At 39.3% G+C, this 21,736-nt stretch overlaps 1 protein-coding gene across 1 annotated transcript; it reads left to right on the top strand.

Annotated features, from left to right (window-relative positions):
- Nucleotides 1–287: 287 nt before the first annotated feature.
- On the top strand, nt 288–21,162 carry RMI2 (RecQ mediated genome instability 2). The gene is made up of 2 exons (XM_075179804.1): nt 288–708; nt 19,997–21,162. The coding sequence occupies exons 1-2, from the start codon at nt 303–305 to the stop codon at nt 20,149–20,151; spliced, it is 561 nt and encodes a 186-aa protein (XP_075035905.1). The 5' UTR covers nt 288–302; the 3' UTR covers nt 20,152–21,162.
- The last annotated feature ends 574 nt before the right edge of the window (nt 21,163–21,736 follow it).

Here is a 21,736-nt window from a genome sequence, read left to right as displayed (position 1 = left end):
CGGAAAATAGGGTTTAAATTACTCATTTTTGCTTGCACCCCTAGGGGTAGATGATTACTGCAGGTCTTGTATTTGAATTACTCTTGGCACATTCCATGCAGAATAATAAAGTTCGAGACGACTGAATCAGGCTGACAGTAATGCACATTTTTCTATATTTTTTTGGTATACAATATTGGTGTATTTAACAAGACGATGGAACTACCGAATAAAACTTAATTAACTATTGTCAGGACTATGTTTTACACTGTAACAAGAACCATATTGTCAGACTCACTACAACTAACTTGGTCTCCGAATAAATGGCCGCCGCAATAGAAAGAGACACGTTTTTGTTACTATTTCCTGTTCCAGTAACTGTTCTTACCCGTGAAGATGGCGCGGTAAGTTTGATTACCGATTGCTGCAATATGGACGAGACGAAGATCGTGGGCTCACCCGGTAGCCCCCACTTTAGTTCTCCGCCGGTGAAAATGCTGGCAGCACGGCTGAAAGAGTGCAAGAAGCGGCATGGGGCGCCGCCTTCCTTCTGGTTAGAAAAATGGCCTGGTGGCGGCGAGCTGGATGTCAGCATTGTGTGGATGCAGGGTCGTGTTATAGAGGTGCGGCCGGAGCGCGGTACTACAATACGCCTGAGTGATGACACTCACACCTTCACCGTGTGCGGGGCCGATAAGGTGCCCAAGGGCAAGCCCTGTCTGGAGCAAGGTAACCTACAGTGTCTGGGTTATGTCCTATCCTAGTCTATTGACGTCATGTGTACAGCATTAAAATTAGGTTGCCATATATGTTTTTGTTTTTTTTTCCGCTGGAGGTTCTGTGCTTGGTCAAAAACTATGCATATAGTATGTGCAAAATAATAGTGCAAGCATCAAAGGTTTACTATGTCTATTGGCACTCTCCAAAAGGAGATGCTACACTTCTTCACTCAGGGTGTTGAATGAAAAATGTATTTTAGGGGGCCAAGGATATTTTTATTACCATTTATTTATATAGCGCCACTAATTCTGCAGCGCTGTAGACAGAACTCACTCACATCACTCCCTGTCCCATTGGTGCTTACAGTCAAAATTTCCTAAGACAGACAGACTAAAGTAAGTAGCCAATTAACCTACCAGTATGTTTTTGGAGTGTGGGAGGAAACCGGAGCACCCAGAGGAAACCCACGCAAACACAGGGAGAACATATAAACTCCTAACAGATAAGGCCATGGTTGGGAATTGAACTCATGACATCAGTGCTGTAAGGCAGAAGTGGTAACCATGGATAGTGTCGGCTCATTTACTCCAGGGGTTGACCATGCCCTTGCTCAAGGACCTAGAACTCTTCTGGTTCCCATTCAGAATCAGAGCCGTAACTAGGCATGTGCGGGCGGTGCCGTTGCCCAGGGAGCAAGCCCAAGGGGGCACAGCAGCAGTGAACACATGTGCGTTCCACTGACAGGAAGTTCGGCATTTGGAACGCACATGCGTTTTACACTGCGGAAGTAAAAGGCAGAAGAATCTCTCTCCGTAGAAAATGTCTACGAGGCATCTAAAGCACACATTACTTTACATGCCTTTTTACCCATTATCATAGCTCATAAATGTGTACGGCACCTGATTGTTATATATCCTATTTTTAAAGCGCTTTTCATTGATTTATTAATGTAAAAAGCAAAAGGGTGCAAGGTTAACCCAATTTATGCAATAATATTTCTTCTATTCTAACGTAAATATATATTAGGTGAGAAATATTGAGAATTGACTTCTCCGTAACCTACGAGGAAGCACCAGAGTAATTCCTGGACTCTCTTTAATTGCCTCATACACGGTAACTAGTGTGAGACACGCCAGAGTTTATTTCAATCCCACCACTATATATATATATATATATATATATATATATATATATATATATATATATATATATATATATATATATATATTACACATGTCACTCACCGTACCGTGAGTGCCTCTTCCCGGACATTTAGGAACCGTGGCCGTCCTCCATCCTGAGGGTCTGCGCATGCGCAGCCCTTTCCTATACTTCTGTGTATGTCCCTTTAACTCAATTGGCAGATCAGGCAACACTCCCTATATTAAGCACCTGTGGTCAACACCACGTTGCCTGATCTTGGAGTCTCATTCCCTATGAGTCTCTGAAGGTGTTCCTGTATTCCTCGTGTTTTCAGCGCTGCTGATTCCTGTGGTTTCCAAACCACTTCTACCTCTGTGGTTTCCAAACCACTTCTACTACTGTGGTCCCCATACCACTTCTACCATCAACTATATCATCGTGACTGTTAGCTGATTCCTATCCGCTGCCTCCGTGCACTACAGTCTTCCAAACCACTTCAACGCTACTACTTATTATTGTGACTGTTTGCTGATTCCTATCCGCTGCCGCCGTGCACTTCAGTCCTCTAATCCACTTCATCGCTATTATATTTCACTGTGACTGTTTGCTGGTTCCTACCCGCTGCCTCTGTGCACTCCAACCGTTACTTTACTTCCACTCACCTGTTCCTCATCAAGTCAGTGAGCTGATTCCTATCCGCTGCCTCCGTGCACTACAAGCCTTCAGCCTGCAACTCGCCTGTGTTCATTATCGTGACTGTTAGCTGTTGTCTATCCGCTGCGTCCGTGCACTGCAGCCTCCAGCCTACAACTCGCCTGTGTTCATCATCGGGATTGTTAGCTGATGTCTACCCGCTGCTTCCGTGCACTACAGCCTCCAGCCTACAACTCGCCTGTGTTCATCATCGTGACAAGTTAGCTGATTCCTATCCGCGGCTCCTGTGCACTGCAGTCTCTTCTCAGTTCTTCTGTGTTTCCTCGAGACTGCTGCTCTCATTGCCATTTGCTACTCTCCGTGATCAACAGCTCCTGGTCTGCTCTGCTATCCCGTGTGCCATCGCTACTGACAACTATTGGTTGCTACTGGTTACCTCCGTGTACCGCAGAGCCCTGCTGCTGCTGACCGCGCTATCTTCCATCTACTGCTGATCCGCTCTCCACGCCTTCACGTGTCCCGCAGGTCTACCCTCCTGTCTGCATTGGATTTATATTTCAACTACTACTCGTCTGCTGGATCATCTCCACTCTCCTGGGTTCTGCGTGAGTCCAGTTCCACGTGTTATTGATTCCTGTGGATTCGTGTCCCTGTTGGTCTACTTATCTGTGCGCTGCACCTACTGACCGCTGCCTCAGGTATCCTGGGACTTCTCATCCAGCCGGCCTCCTGCCGCTCAGGTATCCCTGCACTCCTATTTGACTACCTGCTTCTGAACCACGGTATGCATACTTCTCATTGACTGTGCTGGTGTATTGCATATCTTGCTGGACTGTGTTGGTTCTCCTCTGGAGTCTGCTATACGCTGAGTCTATTGCCATCATTGACTGTGTTAACTTGTGCTGGACTGCTTCAAGAGACTTCCTGTATTTGCAGACCTGTTCAGTCATTTATATATATATTGTGCATGTTACTGTGGATCGTATATAAGGTGCCTGTGTATATCCTGTGCTGCAGTCTCTCCCCGTGCACCTCCTCACATATATATTCAGTGGTACAACTTGCTAGTAGCAGACCACTGATCCCTGTTTCCGGTATCACCTGTTCCAGTATCCTCTCACATAGCAGTGGTACAACTTGCTAACGCAGACCGCTGACTCTCATCACCTCCTCGTTTCTGTTGGACATTCCTCCTCACTATAGCAGTGGTACAACTTGCTATCGCAGACCACTGACTACCTACACGTGTCCTTGTCCTACAGTTCCTCGTGTACTATTACCTCCATATTACCAGTGCTGCTAGTCATAGACTTTCCTGAGCATCTCATCATCTGCTGTTTCCTGTTCCGTGATCACCCCGCTACCAGAGTACCCTGTTACCATCTACATTGCTCTGGTAAGCCTACCACCTGGTGATCCCTGGGTAAAGACTCCTAGTGCCCGTGACAACACACACACACATATTTGCAAATATATATATTTATATATAATATACCGTATATACTCGTGTATAAGCCGAGTTTTTCAGCATACTTTTGTATGCTGAAAAAGGGCACTCGGCTTATACACGGGTCAACTTACCTGGTGTTCGGTCCCTCGGCTGTCAACTTCTACATAGGCGTTCCAACAACAGGAAGTTCGGCATTTGGAACGCAAGTTTGCGTTCCAAATGCCGAACTTCCTGTTGTTGGAACGCATCTGCCGGGTAAGTGAAAAATCTCCCGAGGAGAAGAGACAAGAGCGAGGGTGCGGGAGGCTGAGTCTCTGCCAGCAATGTCATGCTGCATCCCTGGGTGACCATTCTGGACTCTGATCGGCTGCTCTTCCTCCAGCCTTTTGTGGTTTTCTGGGACCTTTTCGGCGAGAGCACCAGTAGGGAGGGATCCACTTCCTTTCAAATGCTCGGAAACTTTGTTGTGCGGATCCGAACCGGCCCGTCCAGTTAGGGAACACCTCCACACTTCACTCCGCATTGTGAGTCCTTGTTGTACTTAATGGTGATATGTGAGTGGAGGGGGTCACAGTTCTCAATCACAAGACGACCAGTATAGACTACTAGATGTGGGAAGATGTTGACTACAGAGAGAGGAGCTGTGGAGGAATGGTCATCTGCGTTTAAGACCCTGCCTGAGGCATCCATTACAAGTTATGCTGTAAGTTTGAAGGAGAAGAGTTCTTTGGTCTCTGCCCTGTATGAAGTGATTCAGGAACCTCAGAGTGAGCTGCTGGAACCAGTCTGCCACCAACTCTTTGAGTTCTACCGCAGCAAAGAGAAGCACTTGACTCACAGACGGAGCTCTGTCACAACATGGCCTCGCCAGGGTCGTGTACAGCGGACCTCATCCACAGAGAGAGATGTTAACAGGTCAAAACAGGTTTGAAGTATTGACATTTCTCTTACTGTGCTATAATGCTGCCTTAAACTACATGCCAGCTCTTTCCCTCCGATTAGGTTGTACCCAATGATTTTATAATCATTTATGAATGTTCCTTGTCATCTAGCTACAAATGATTTCATACATTGAAACTATCATTTTTATTTAGGTTTTTAAATTAGCGCTCTTTTCCACCCTAGGCTTATACTCGAGTCAATAAGTTTTCCCAGTTTTATGTAGTAAAATTAGGTGCCTCGGCTTATATTCGGGTCGACTTATACTCGAGTATATACGGTATACATATATATATATATAATATATATATATATATATATATATATATCGTGCATTTGCAAATATGTGTAAAAGAATTCTTTAAGTGCTAGCCACACCCACTTGGCAAATGTCACTCCCACTTAGATGGGGGGCGCCGGTGTCCTGTCTCGCCCAGTACACTAAAATGTCTAGTTACGGCACTGTTCAGAATCTTCAGTATGTGGTGGTAGTCCAAAGGTCACTTTGTCTAGTGTAATTGGGCATCCTGCCTACTATCACATGGTGCTTCTTCTCGCCTTCGGGTAGGATCTGATTTGGCACCTTGGACTTCCAGGCCAGACACCCAAATGAATGCGGTCTCATGTCCATGGGTACAGCCAGACCTACACTTGATCTTAGCCAGAAGGCAGAGAAGTGAATTTCTGACATTTTAAAAAAGTGCTGCGCAATTATTAGCTCTGTCTTGTACATACCTGCCTACTGTCCCGAAATTCACGGGAGGCTCCCGAATATCGGGGAGTCCTCCCGGAAGAGTAGGCGAAACTCACGAAATTTGGCGAAATTATCAGCAGTGAATGGAGGGGGCGTGGCTTAAGTGCATCACTAAGCTCCGCCCCTCCATTCAGTGCTGTGAATTTTGGCTTTTTACAGTGGGGGCAGGGCTATGGTGACGTGAAATGTCACCACGCCCTCCTCCTGCCCCATATCCCCCGGATGTCTCGGGGGAGAAATCTTAAAAGTAGGCATGTATGGTCTTGTATTATGGTATTGGGCAAGCAAGCAATTCATGACTTAGTTTCCATTAACAGAATATGTAGATTGATTTTTGAACCAATTAAAAATAAAAACAAAACCTTGTACCACACCTGTTTTTAGGAGGTTATGCAGATCATCTAAACAAATATTTTCCATGTGTCACCAGACTATGGCTCTAATATTTTTTTTTATTAAAAACTGTGACACACATGTTTAACCAGGTTTTTGCAAGCTAAAATAACGCACCCTGTACTTTATGCTCAAAATAAGATAAACCATTGTATGAACCTATTTCTACTTATCCTAATAAATTGTGTGCATGAGGACTCTTAATTAGGCGGTAATATCTATGGTCAGTGAAAAAGTTTGAGAACAAAACATAGGGTATCCATTCAAAACTTTGTCCACTGTGTGATGGTTGCCAGCATTTCAAGCAATATTGTATGTGCTCTGTTAGAGAGAGGCACTGGTATACGTTACAATACACGTAATTAAATATTAACAGATATTTTTAGTATTTTTTTTTAATAACTTATTGTAAAACTTTCATCTAGAATACAGTAGGCTATATATATACAAGAATACAGAATAATACATGCAGGAGATGTACTGCGCAGCTGAATAAAAATCTAGAAAATGAGATTGGCTTGTAAATAAAATCTATGTGTATTATCAAAATTGATTTGTGGGGCAAAACTAAACAAATTGCTGATCCTTCTAACAAATGACCATATTTATGTGCCTAACATCTATTTTTCATAGCATTAATGGAAGATGTTTTAAAAAGTGAGGAATTTAATACATTTTAATAAATAAAATGCAAATGTGTTATTAAATTTGTTTTTTTTAATATAGTTGAAAATTAAAATTGGGGTGTGGATAAAAGCCAGAAACATAGTAAATGCATTAAAAAAGCTGGAAATCATAGAAAATCCTTAGAAAAATTCACGCAAAAGCCAGATATGCATAAACGCACAGACACACCTTGCCATATACACACTGAATTCACACACAAAGCCGGAAACCATAGTAAGTGAATTGAATAAAGACAAAAACTATAGTAAATGTATTGAATGGTTGTGATCCTTTGTTTTTCCAAAATCTTATATTCTTTCAAAATCCATGATCCAGCTTGCATACAGATTATAGAATTTGACATTGAAAGTACTGCACAAAGGTCTGACTATGATGGCTTTATTTAAGACCTTTATGATTGTGAATGATTATACTTACTATGATTACACTTCTGATTGTGAATTTAGTAAATCTACTATATCAGTTAAATAAACCTTGATTTCAATTGACGTTGCACCATGCTTTCTGAGCCAGAGTTTAACATCTTATCTGATGTGATTCCAGCATGTAACCAGCTTTCTATTTGGAAGTAAATTGTCAAAAGCATTTAAAATGGCTTGTTCCCTGACAGCAAACTGGACAGATTTTAAGTAGGAATTTAAGGAAAAGTCTGGTTTTTCTCCTTCCTTGTTTCATGTACAAGAAAGGCTGCTGGTATCGGTGATGATTCATGAAACATTAAATGACGAAATACAAGTGTGGTAACAGAAGAATCACCTAAATTAAATGTTGTTGTGTAAGACGACAAGGACAGGCAAATCTTTTCTATTTGTATAATAGTTTGGAGTACCTACAAAATTTCTTTGGAACCCAGAACAACAAATAAGCTCAGGAAAAAGACATATACTTCATAAAATCTTCCAAAACATCAGTAAGTTCATACACGCTCTATAAATCATAGTAATTTACTCTCCTCTTTTCCCTTTTTTTATTTTTTTTTATTTTTATATATTAATGTTAGTTGTAATGTCTTAGTTGTGCTGCTGGTATATTTTCACTGGTTTACTTTTATTGCATCACTGAAGGCAAGGTCCTTACGTTAGGCCTGCGCAAATAGCTTTTCCTGTTTCCATGAAGTTGTGCATACTGTTCCTTTTCATCTCCTATATATTGAATTAGAACCATCTCAGATTCAGTATCAACTAGCATATACCCATATCTCATACTTGCCTACTCTCTCCGAATTTCCGGATGGTTCCCAGAAGAGTAGGCATCCTCCTGGACACTTGTGGAGGCGGCTTAATGACGTGATCGTGTTATTAAGCCCACTATGGCCCAGTCCCATAATGGCCTACCTTGGGCTGGGTTATTGGGCCACCTGCATCTTTCCCACATTAAAATAGACTGTTGAGTTGAGTCTTGTCCCCCGGGCTAAAATTTGCCAGCTCTCCCATGTATATTGATCACATCTCCAGACGTTTTTTCATTGAAACATCCCACAAACAAATACAAGTAAACATCACCTCCACTGGATTTAACAGTTGGGGAGGTACTTTTTGAAGATCTGGGTTTGTTAAAATTGTATCGGTTTCTTGTATTGAAATGTTTGAGTTTCTTTTATAGTAGTGTCATTCTTTCCAAGTTTTCATAGAAATAACATAGCACTAAAACTACCAAGGACTTGAGTCATTAAGAAGAGGGGAAAAAAAAACAAAAAAAACATACTAAATTTGATCATGTACAAACCATGTTACAACGCAAGAGGTGCAAATTAGTTTATTATTTTGCACGTAAGAAAAACTGGCTTCTTTTTCATGTAGCGCACAAATACTCAAATAGCTTTATTTTTACACTGAGATTTAAAGTTGATCTAGGGCATGCCCTACCCCAACTATAAATGTGTCCCCACACTTTGTTTCCCTCCCCCTACAATGCAACATGGTTTTGCCAAGGTGCAAATTTACTCCTTTTTGTTTGCTTTGCTCTCCTTAATGACTCAGCTGCTTAAAGTGCATGTTGCTCCTTTATCAATAGTTATGGAAAAGAGTGGTCTTGCCTTACAGCATCAACTTTTTAATTTTTTTGCAACTTAACTGACAGAGATTTATGAACCTGTGCAGTACAACTAAAGTTGGGTACACACTGCAGGTTTTGCACCCAATTACTGTGCCAATCGCACAATAAATGTCTTGTTGGGTCCAATATCGCATTAGTGTGTATATTCCCACGATAATGCTTTATCATGCCAAAGCACAACGTATCGTTTGATTTAATAAACTGACTAAAACTCACAATCAACGATGGAATGATATCTTTTGACTTGTGTGTGAATTTCTCAAAGCATTTTCTATATTTTGACTATTTCAATACATTTAATATGATTTACGGCTTTTTTAATACATTTAGTATGTTTCCGACTTTTACCCTCTTCCTTGAAATGACTTTTTTTTTTTTCTCACTCTAAACATACCCCTGAAATGTCAATGGCAAATAACACTAACAAAAATGTAAGTTATGGAATATTTTTTTTTATTTTTTTTTTTTAACATCCATTTGTCAATTTTATTAATTAGTGGATAGAAAGGAAAAATGTTGTGTACAAATATTAAATTCTAGAACTGCATGGAATGAGTGTTGGCATGCAAACATTAATCAACCTTAAACATCAGTGAGAATTCAGAAATTCTGATAACGATTTTGACATCTTGGGTAAAGCTATTGGTTGAAAATGTGTCCATGGATTGGGACTTTATTTCAATCTTTTGAAGCAGTAGTAAGCCCCCATTTATGTGTCTTGTTCTGGCTTGTTCTCTGCTTTCTTATAAAGCAGAGAATTAGATGGAACCTCCCATTAGCATTTTGATTACAGGTCACTAGATTAGTTAATGAGTGGGGAAGTTTGAGTGACATCTGGGAAGGCCTGGCTTGCATGTGTGGTGGTCTGAGTAGTATGTGGGTGAGGTTTGGAATACATGTGGGATCAGGTCACATGAAGGGACATTTTATGACAAGGGAGCATTTTGTGGCATGTGGTGGAGTTTTAGAGCAAATAACGGGCATGCGGGAACATTTTGGGATTAGAGACGGTGTCAAGCTAGTTTTGGGGGTTTTCTTTTTTTCATGAAGGGTATTGTGTGACCATTTTAAGGGCTTGAGGCGCGCATATGCAGCCTTTGAAGTATGTCAGATTGGCAATCACTGTTGTAATTAAAATGTATTAAACTTTAAAAATCCATTGTCCCTTAGATTGTAAGCTTATGAGCAGGAGGGCCCTCTCACCTCTTTGTCTGTTTTACCCAGTTTGTTTATTACTGTGTTTGTCCCCAATTGTAAAGTGCTACGGAATATGTTGGCACTATATAAATAAATGACGATAAAAGTATCTTTTTGAAGCATTATTCATATGCCACAAAATCAGTTGAAATAGATTGTGAGCTTGTGAGCAGGGCCTTCTCAGCTAACTGTGTCCGTATTACCCAGTATTGTTTTATTACTGCATTTGTTCCCAATTGTAAAGCACTACGGAACTTGGTGGCGCTATATAAATAAATGGTGATGAAATACTCTTAAATATATATATTTTTTTTTTTTAAGCTAAACTAATCTGTGGACACTTTTCTATAAGTGGCTTTTCTCGAGACATTAAAGATGCCATCAGGATTTTGTAATGCAAATTGAAACTGTATTTGTAATGTTTACATGTAGTGATGCAACATTTAATGTTTGGTTCTTTTCTATCCACTAATTCTGGTAATGTGCCATTGGTCTGGGCTTCCTTTTTCCTGTATTTCAGGGAGATTTGTCTACTGAGCAGTTGATTTATTGTTTTTTTTATTTTTAGTTTTTTAAAGCGGTATTTCTAGGAGGCAAGTTTTCCAGGGTCAAACCTTTAAAACCTGGAGTTATCCCAAGAAACTAGAAATTTATTGTGAACAAAAGTAAAACTTCTGTGTCCACTGTATAGTTTCATAGCCTGTGTAACCTCCTCAAATCCACAGAACAAATATGGTAGTGTTAGAACCATAGCCATGAAGGTAGCTGATTATGGCTTCTAACAGGCCTCCTACATGTAAAATACACTCACCTGGTTTTCTTATTGTAAGCTTATTTGAGCACTGCTTATATACCTGATGGTTTGATTTGCTGTGTAACAATTTTCTTAGTTGTACATCAATGTGGATTAAACGATTGATTCATATATACAATGAGTCTTTTGGCCTTTTGATGCATACATTTTTTTTACTTTCGGTTCCTCTAACTATAAACAGCTTGACTCTGTAATCTTGTAACTGGAAACCATAAAACTATCATATAGAAAGTAGTGAACGATTTACAATCTTTTCTGAGAATACAAGACAATTCCAGTAAAATCTTATATCTATTTTTCCTCCTTGGACTCCCTGACAACTATCACAGATGGGTAACTCCTTGCTCAGCTGAACTGAGACAGGATAATGAAACCCCTCACCTGGTATATAACGAGGCACCTCCTTGCACAGAAGTAGCAAATACAGGAGTATGCTAACTCTCAAGGAGAGAGCAAGGGACACAACCTAGCACATCTGCAGACGGTCAGGCTCGTCCTTCCGGGTTGCTTGGCTTACAAACAGCAGCGTCGAGCTGCACAGCCGATTTATTTATGTTATAAACTACCTTTCTGCAACACGCATCTATACATAATGGAGCCGGCCTAAAACAAGCCAAAAAGCACCAGTTCAAGCCCTTAGTAAAGGTACATTTGGTTTTATTTAGAGCAGTTAGTATTTTATTCTTTTCCAGTACCCTTTCAGAGCCTTCACAAAACCCAAATAGAATATGTGATGGTAAACGAGCAGGGTTTGTATACCGCAGTCCAGTGAAGATATAGATCAGTTTCCGGAGTAATTTGAAGAACTTTCAAATTGGATCGTGAAAGCCTTTGCAACTAGGGAGATTCTGTATACTTGCTAAGGAATGAAAAGAGCTAGGTCACAGATATGTTTAGTACCTGATGATATACCAGGACACTACTTATGAGGTAGAGGCGATATTACATATACAATATAATGGGACAACAAAGCGGTGAAAGGGATATAAAGATGATTTGGAAACCGTAGAAGTCCTACTTAAACATATTTACAAAGCTATGGGTATACAAGATATATCCACACAATCCCTAAAAGATTACTTTTTTTGAGAACAATCAAAAGAAAATGTACTCTACCATTAGAGGATGGAGGACCTTTAAGGGATACAATGAATAGGAAGATTGAGGGATGTTTCAAGATATTTACATACTTATGTGGGAACTATATATGCATGAGTAGCAATGGCTTCAGCTGCCAGAGCACAAATAATCTAGATGGATACTTTATGCAAAGATGCCAAGGAAGTGAAGAGCCTGTAAGAAGGGTTTGAAATCTTCTGCTTTAGACATTACATTGTGCATTTTCATGAGGGGGTCTATCAAGACTGACGTGTCCCATTTTTCTCAGTTGTGTTCCCTCGCGCACCAGCTCTTAACTAGTAAGTAGTGACTCAGATTTTATTTACTATTTTCTGAAACTTATTTGTGCAACATATTGTATGTCTTGTTAAAAAAAAAATAATAAAAATAATTGTAATTTATTCTTGGAAACATTTTTCAGATTAAACTTTCTAGCGTATTCTCCGTGATTCTTTGTATGTGTGATTTAAGTGGGAGATATTAATAAACGGTTTTGGTGAACGGAAGAACACCATGATAAATCCTTTGTGGTGGCAGAAAAGGTGTATTCATTGCTAAGTGACTAAGGTGACGCCAGTAACGGCCAGCTGTTCAAATTGCTGTATGTGGGACAGACTGGGCGTTCGTGACATGGCAAATTACCTGAGTCTCTATAAGATGCATCCTGCAGAATGGACAATTTACAAAAAATGTGTTCCACATACTTAGAGATATTTAGCTACACATAGATATATCTGATGACAACATTTCAAAATTACGAAGTTAAAGTTGTTCTTGTTCTTCCTGTCATAAGGACCCCAAAGCAGAAGTTATATACGCTCTAACAAAACTTTCATCTGTGGGGTTTATATTCCCTACTTTCCCCATCATTCACTAAGTACTGAGGAAAATGAGGATGGAGGGAGTGGAAGTAATGGTGGTTTTCCCTTTCTGGCTCTGCAGGACTTGGTTCTCAATAACATATGACAATATGTTATGTTTTCAGGATTCCTGTCTGTAGAAGCAGGTGAGATAATTACCGACTCAGAAAACTAGATTAACTCACCTGTGAACGATTAAATAAATCTTTAAAACATGATCTGTTAACTCTTGAGGACTGGGTTAGAGATGCTTCTAGAACAGCCCTCTCCACTACCTCTTAGGAGATCGATATATATATATGTGTGTGTGTGTGTTTATATAGCAAATTCAATTTAACATGTGATGTGTTGGACAAATTATATTCCTAATCTATGTTAGAACATACACATTGCCGCACTTTAAGCAATAGATTGGTATCTGTAAGTGGGTATTAATATAAGGAGAGGTAAGTAAATGAGATTATATGAAGTGAGGCTTAACATAATTTTTGATTTCCTTAATGCTTGACACCACAAATGCTTTGAAGACATAATACTCACAAACACTTTATACTGGCTCCTACAGTGGGTCTGTACTTATTTATTTTTTTTATTATTTAATATACGTTTTTCTTACTTTTCACTTACCTGATTTTTATTATTTTTTGCCTTTAGAGACCAGTATAGAAATTGATTAGTGTTTTAATATATTAATACAAAAGTGATATTACAGTTATGTTTGGACTGGAATACTCTGAAGACCTACTTCAATCTTGTGGTTATACCGTGATTTCATCCAAGGAAGGTCAGTTTGAAAGCAAGGTTCTTCAAACATTACATTAATAAAGATCCTTTATTTTTGAATTTATACTGGTGTCCATCTTGCTTTTTCTAACCACCCTCTATGATTGCATCCCATTCTTAAGGGCTGCTAGGGAGCCCGTGGAGGAAATGAGCAAATTAGGTAATATTAATTTCCTTTCTTCAAAGGCCTAATATATTCATGCCCATGTGGTGGTTTTTCATATTGTTCAGGAACAGCTTGGGAGTTACTCAAGGAGTAGCCTTGTTATATAACTGGTGAGGTGTTTCCTTTCCTGTGTAAAAGGGTGCTTAAAATCAGTGCTATTTCCTGAGAGTCTATTATTGCTCCTATAAAAGGGTTTCCTCCGTTGATGGGTTTTAATCTCCTTATTAATCTGGCAAATGTACTCTTCATCAGCTCCCTTTAGCACCTAGAGTCCAATGGTGAGGCAAATATGCTAATGACCATTTTAATATCTACCTTCATTTGCCTATTTCAACTGTTTTATCAATGTGTTATATGTGCCTTTTCTATCTGTGTATGAATATATGTACCTCAGATTTCCTATTTAGTTACAATTTCCTTGTTTAGATTTTTTTTTCAGTTCTTGTCAGTAAGCACATGACTCAATGGCGGCCATCTTTAGCGCATGGTCCATTGCATTTATACCGTTCAATCCTCATGTCTGTTTTAGACCACTCAAGCTTTGTGAATTTAGTACACTAATTTACTTTTATAGTAATCTATCAAGCAAGTGCAGTATACTATATTTACAGTACAGCTAATCCTACATTCACAACTGTTACATAATAGTGTGCTCCAACATAACGCAACCTTTGTAAATATCACATTGCTGCCATAATAACTATACTCAATTTCTCCAGAACAAACTGCACTACTTCAAAAGTTGCACATGACAAACTAACTTCCAAACGGTATCACTTAACTTATCTCCCACAAGAGCATTTTCTATCTTAAACTACAAGTCCACAACACACGTCCCATAGCAGGGGGAGAGGAAGGTCTACAAGACAAGATCTGGTATATGCACAGACTCCTAAAGTGTGTTTTAACGTCAAATGTATAACTGCACTACACCTATTTCACTTTCTAAGGCTGGTTACACACTGGAGCATTTTCGTCCAATAATCGGGCAAATCAGCCAACATACGACCGTTTGGTCGGAAGTCTGGTTTGTGTATATAGCAACACAATGGTCGAAAGTGGTTCCAAAGTGTCAATTCTGTCATTTGGTTGGTCGTACTGTTTAATATTTTCCAACCAATCACCTAATGATCATGTAGTATGTATGCACTTATGCCCATGATCCCCATAGTTTACAAAGTCAGGCTCTTTTCAGCAAATGCTAACAATGAATAAGTAATTCATAGTCTCTTAGAGTCCATGTATAATAACCTTTTTCTAACACCTAACAATATCACATACAAATCATACTAACCCAACACAATTACCTATGTTTTCAATGTTAAACTTTTATATTCGCTCATACTCCGCCTTATATTGAAGCCAGGATTGTTTGTTGTACCAAAAAGGATAGTGATATTTACCTTAGTGGAGCCATCCCAGGGTAAGAGAGATGCCTGAGTTTCTCAGTGTTTACAGTTCACCCCCAAAATTAGGTGGAATCACAGTACAGGATGAATCAGGCCCATCTCTTAAGAGATGTTAGTTAAACAATGGCCTAAGCAGCTCACATTGATAACCAGAAAAACTGGTTTGTTAAAAAGGAAAGATGGGAACAGTCCGCTTTACTCACCCCCTGTAGAGCTGCGATACATTGCAACCAGGCGCATGCCATTGCTGCGCAGTTATGCAGTCTGTGTCTCCTCTGAACAAGGAATCCGCAGCTCATCTGAGCAAGGAGATAAATGTAATTCTGGTGGTATATGGGTAGTAAATCCCTCCTGTGGTCAAATGCAGCATCTACACAGAATTCGTATTTGCGCAAGCAAAAAACTCCATAGTCTTCCGATCTTCACTGACTTGTTTTTTTTTTTTTTTTTTAATTTTACATATTCGAGCTTAGAGCTCTAGTATAGTTAAAATACTCTATCTTCTAGGTCAGTTTCTCAACATTTTTGTATCGTGTACCCTTGAATGTTTATTTCTATTTGTTAACCCTTTTATATTTTTAAAGGTCTTTTTTTTGTTTGCTTTTTCAAATACCCCTGCTATATAGTTTACTATACCACATGTGGAGAAAACCTGTTCTTTGTTGATGGATTATCATTGCTGTTTTTTAACCCTGTACCTCCTGAAATCAACATGCAACCAGAAAAAAACACTTTTGTTACACCTAATTTATTAGAATCATTGTTAAGATATATGCTGGCTATTTACAAGTTTTATAAATCTTCCCAGACATGTTCACATTTTGCCACGGTTTCCTTCTGAATTCAGACATCCTGTCTGCATGTCTCCGATGTGGTCTGTCACAATGACCCTTGCATGTATACAGATATAAATGCAAAGGGTGCTGTGAAAAAATAATCTAAATATAAGCTTGTCCGCTAAAGAACTGTAAAATAAATCACAGAAATTAATCCATACTATGGCTCCGTTTTCTTTTTAGAATCTAATTCATATTACTCGCCCTTACCTACAAAGCCCTCAGTAACACCCCTTTTATACATCTCAGATCAAAATAATCTCTTATCCTCTTAGATCTACCTCTGACCTCTGCCATGTCTTGTCTCTGGTAACCAGCTTTCACTCATGTCTACAAGCCTTCTCCTGTGCGGCTTCCCACTTATGGAATTCCCTGCCATGCCCAATCGTGCTTTATTTTCAAAGCTTACCTTATCCCTGATGATACACCCTCACAACTGTCCCAAACTCCACTCTAAGCCACACTCGCTCCTTTTGTTTCAGCTGTGCCCTCTTCCACTTAGAATGTAAGCTCTCTAATGAGGAGGGTCCTCTACCCTTGGTTTTCATGTCTACATTTATTTTGTCTGCCTTGTATGACCTCTTTCCCTACTAAGCGGCGCTGCGGAGCACTGTGGCGCCTTACTAATTACTATAATAATTACATATAGCTTCCCCTTCTCATAGTATTTGCACACACAGCGCTTCCACCTTCTCATTGGCTATGTCACCTCAGTTGTACTCAACACATGTACTGTGCCCACTCCTCTTGTACCATTCAATTACCAAAGTCTGCTTTAATGAGGGGAATGGAATAGCATTTCCATTTATATAACACAGCCGTATAACCCAGCACTTCACAGAGAATATTTTTTCATTCACATCAGTCCCCATTCACAGGTTGCACAATCTAATTCTAAATGTTATTTAACATAATTAATATATAACAAATATTGAACTGAAAGTACATATTTTTCAAAACCATGCTTTGTAGGTCTGTTCTTGCTGAATAAATTGATGATTCCTGCTTACCTTTTGCAGTTTATAAATATTTCTGTTACCGGAGTAGAGAACGTAATATATCTGCTCCCACTGCTCAGGTAGCCTTATTTAAAACAAAGCAACTGGAACTAAGGAATACGAACACTGAGAAGGGAGCAGGGTGGTGTGTGTATGTCGATGATAATTATGCAACCAGCCAACTAAAGAGTAGATACAACAACAGCCCCCAGTGCTAAATGTAGATAGTAATGCAAAGACAAAAGTGTAAAAGATAAATATGTATAATTTTGAAGACAAACACATCTATCTTTTACACTTTTGTCTTTGCATTACTATCTACATTTAGCACTGGGGGCTGTTGTTGTATGTAAATCTGTGGTTATTTGGAGATATTTAGGGATCATCTCTCCTTGTTCCCCAATTGGCAGCTTTTTCATTTAGGGTGAGCGCTGGTATGTCTGTTTATAATTAAAGAGTAGAGATTGTTAAATGTAATCCTTTAAGTGCTTTAACATTATTGGGATCTGGAATGTTTGTTAGCCTGAGCTATTTAACCTTCTATTCTCATATCGGAAATATACACTCCATGGCCTCCTTATTATGTGTACCTGTTAATGCATATATATCTAATCAGCCAATCATATGGCAGCAGCTCAATGTGTAAAGCATTCAGAGGTGGTCAAAAGTTTCAGGTTTTGTGCAGACCAAATGCCAGAATGGTGAAAAATATGATCTAAGGGCATTTCCTTGCGATGTACGGCTGCTCTCGTTTCTGGGTACTAGGGTGTCCGAACATTGCACACCACCTAAGGTGTTCAAGGAAAAATCAATGAAGATACTTTGGAACGGAGTGCCTTCACGATTGTTCTGAAGACACTCTGCTGCCCATCATGAAGAATTGAATTCTCCCCATGCTGAGTAACTTGACTGTAGGATGATTGTTGGTGCCAGACGGGGTGCTGTGAGTATCGTCATCTATTTATATAGCGCCACTGATTCCGCAGCGCTGTACAGAGAACTCGCTCACATTAGTCCCTGCCCCATTGGAGCTTACAGACTAAATTCCCCAACATAGACATACACACAGACTAGGGCCAAGTTTAATAGCAGCCAATTAACCTACCAGTATGTTTTTGGAGTGTGGGAGGAAACCGGAGCACCCGGAGGAAACCCACGCAAACACAGGGAGAACATACAAACTCCTCACAGATAAGGCCATGGTCGGCAATTGAACTCATGACCCCAGCGCTGTGAGGCAGAAGTGCTAACCACTTAGCCACCGTGCTGCCCAATATGGCAGTAACTACTGATCTCCTGGGATTCTCACACAGAGTTTACAAAGAAAGATGTGCAAAGCAAAAAAACATCCAATGAGTAGCCATTCTGTGGGAGAAAATGTCTTGTAATGAGAGAGGTTAGAGGAGAATGGCTAGACTGGTTCAAGCTGACAGAAAGGCGATAGTAAGGCAAATAACCATGCGTTACAACAGTGGTTTGCAGAAGTGGATGGACTACACCAGCAGAAGACCTTACCAGATTAAGCTCCTGTCGGCTACGTACGGGAAAGTGAGGCTACAGTGCGCACCAGCTCCCTAAAACTGGACAGTTGTACAATGGAAAAACATTAGCTGGTATGATGACTCTTTATTTTGTTTGGAACACCATGCTATGGTAGGGTCAGAATTTGGAGTAAACAGCATGAATCCATCCTTGCTTGTAGTGGTGTGGGGAATATTTTCTTGGCACACTTTAGACCCCTTCATACGAACTGAGCATTGTTTAAATGCCAGAAGCTACCTGAGTATTGTTGCTGATCACGTTTTTTTTTATAGCCGCAATCGAATGGTTACTTCTGGTAGGAGAACACATATTGCAAAGTGCACATCATCTCAATCTGTACTCCAATGGCCTGCACAGTCACCAGATGTCAACCCATTAGAGCACCTTTCTGATGTGATGGCATGAGAGATTCGCAGCATAAATGTGCAGCCGACAATTCTGCAGCAATTGCGTGATGCTATTATGTCAACATGGACAAGTATCTCTAAGGAATGTTTCCAGCAACTTGTATCCATGCCAAGAAGGATTTACACTGTTCTGGGTGGAAAGGGAGGTCCAACCCGATACTATATAGGTGTAAGTAATAAAGTGGCCACTGAGTGTATATATCGATCAACCTTCTGCTCTTGTGGATTTCACATTCTTTACTTATGATTCATCCTGTTTCTTTTGTGATCAAGTTAGTTTAGGGATTTTAATCCATTATTTTTAAAATGGCAATACTCAACAAGGCATATACTGTTTATGTGTAAATGTGTTTATAGTGAAGTAAATTTTCTATTCTGCATGATCTCTTCTCTGCGTGACTGTTACAGCACATTTTAAAAAAAAAACATTAAAACAAATACAAGTTAAATTAGGAGAGTGTGCATTTTACAAAGCCTTTTCTTTCTTTTTAAATGTGTTTGAACTATTTCATCTGAAAAAAATGTCTCAATGCTTTTTACAGTAACTTGAATAATGTGTGAAAACTGAGCATAATGTTGACTTTCTCTATGTAGATTATGGAAGATAATTTACTTGTTACTGTAGTAAAATGAAACTACAGTGCACATGTTATGGTAAAATAAAAAATGCTGCTTACAAAGTGAACTGACATTTTTAGGCCATGCCACCCTTTGCATTCTACCAACTATTCACTTATTGCTGTTCTCTTGCTGTCAGATGGTGAATATTCAGCTTGCTGTCATGAGCAAGAGTACTGTGGGTGGTAAAAATCCTGCCCTTCTGATCTCTAACAGCCACACTGTGAGTTAAGTGAACTATTGTGGATAACTGAGAAGTGGAAAGCTTGCTGTTGTTCTGTTTCCATTTTTTACAGTGCTGCCACCAGGTTTTAGTTGGGGCTGCCCTGAAGATGCAGGTAGTTGCTACCTTCCAACAGTGTGCAGATGTGCAAACTTAGCTTGAAACGTGATGTGATTACTTCCCTCCATTTCCAAATGCCATTGACTGCAGACTAATTGCAACTTTTTTTTTTTCTCTTCCCCCATTGCAGGAAAATATGTAATGGTAATGGGCTTTGTTTTGTCTTGCAATCCTGAGCCCATTTTGCGTGCTGTGAAAATAACTGATCTATCGGACAATCCTGTACTCCGCAACATGTGGAAACTGGAAGTAGATGATCTTCACAGGAACATTAAATACATTTGACATGGCTAATTCAGAAACTCCCTTATATCTAAAGCATTCATCTGGACTGTGACTTAAAAAGAAACTCTACTCCAACAACATTCATCTGGAACTAGCAATGCCAAATAAAAACTACTTATGAGGCCTTATATTATTATTTTTTTTCCTCTATCACACTAATGGTATTATTTTTTGTATACCTTTTAAGATTTTCAATTGAAGGGAAATTATCTAATCTGTCTCTGTGCTGTGTGATAAAGCCCAGAACCTAAGATCAGATACTGCTTCTGTCTGATGTATGTTTGTCTGTTGGAGTCTTTGTATTCGTTTAATAGATCATTCAAATAGTGTTAGTTATACTATTAACCTTTTCCTATACAGTCCCAGCATCTTACACAGCACATTACATCATTCTGTGACTCTGGTGCTCGCAGTCTAAATTTTTATACAAATATTAACCTATGTGTTTGGAGGAAACCGAAGCACTCAGAAAAAAAAAAACATGCAAACTCCGTGAGAACCTGCAAACTTTATACAGGTAATGGCGTGGTCAGAATACCCAGCACTGCCTGTGCATGTCATAGTACTTATTAGTTTACTTGTGATTCTAGGAGGAGACCTTGAAAACATGCACTGCTCATGATCCCTGAGGTCTGGCTCAGAGAAACCATGTTCTAAATGATAAATTCAAGAACAACCAATTACATTATAAGCTTTAATTCTGAATACAATCTGTAAACTGATATTTTTTGAATACAAACTAAAAGTAAACTGTGTTTGGGGAAAAAATTCAGTTTAGAGCTATTAGTTTACCTTCACCAGATTAATGTAAAAATAAAATATTTTTAACTGCTTCTGCATGTTCTCTCTTCTATTGAAGCAGTGTGGACAAGAAATGCTAATGACTGCTTAGTATCTTGGATAATCACACTGTTTTTTGTATTAACAATTTTGTTATGTTCCACATTTAACATTCAATAAACTGGCTATATGTTTCTTGCTCATACTTTAATTAAACTGCCTTAAACCTCATACTGAATTCCATCAATAACACTTTTGCAATGCTTGTATTTATCAATACAATGCTCTTAAGAAAGCAGATAGATGGCTGTCCAAAATGTTAAGCTGTTTTTAGTCCAACTGTACTGTTGTACTCTGGTATATTGTCTGTACCCTATTTTTGTATTTTGTGCGGCACTGCGGATACCGTGTGGTGCCATAAAGAATAATAATAGTTATCATAACATATATTATTACATAAGAGCTTTATATCTTATAATGACCCCTTTATCATACAGTACGCTCATGTTTAAGACCATGATTTCATCCAACCTCTGCAGAGACACATTAGCGAATGTTTACTTCGGCACAGACTTACAATATGCAGTATGTGCCACCTTGATGCTTCACCACCTTTTGTCACTATGGAGGTGAGCCTCTGTTCACACTATAGATAAGTGAAAAAACATCTTAACAAATTATAGGCATATTTTGAATTTAAGCCTTTTCTTGTGTGTGTGGGGTTACTAGTTGTTGCTCTTAATTTGAACTTTGGGTTCATTGTGTTTTTGTGAACTTTATGCTAGAACTGTACTGGCATTTAAAC

The sequence above is a fragment of the Mixophyes fleayi genome, chromosome 7 (genome assembly GCF_038048845.1).
Source record: "Mixophyes fleayi isolate aMixFle1 chromosome 7, aMixFle1.hap1, whole genome shotgun sequence".
Classification (NCBI taxonomy): domain Eukaryota; kingdom Metazoa; phylum Chordata; class Amphibia; order Anura; family Limnodynastidae; genus Mixophyes; species Mixophyes fleayi.
This window is presented reverse-complemented; position numbering and strand designations above follow the sequence as displayed.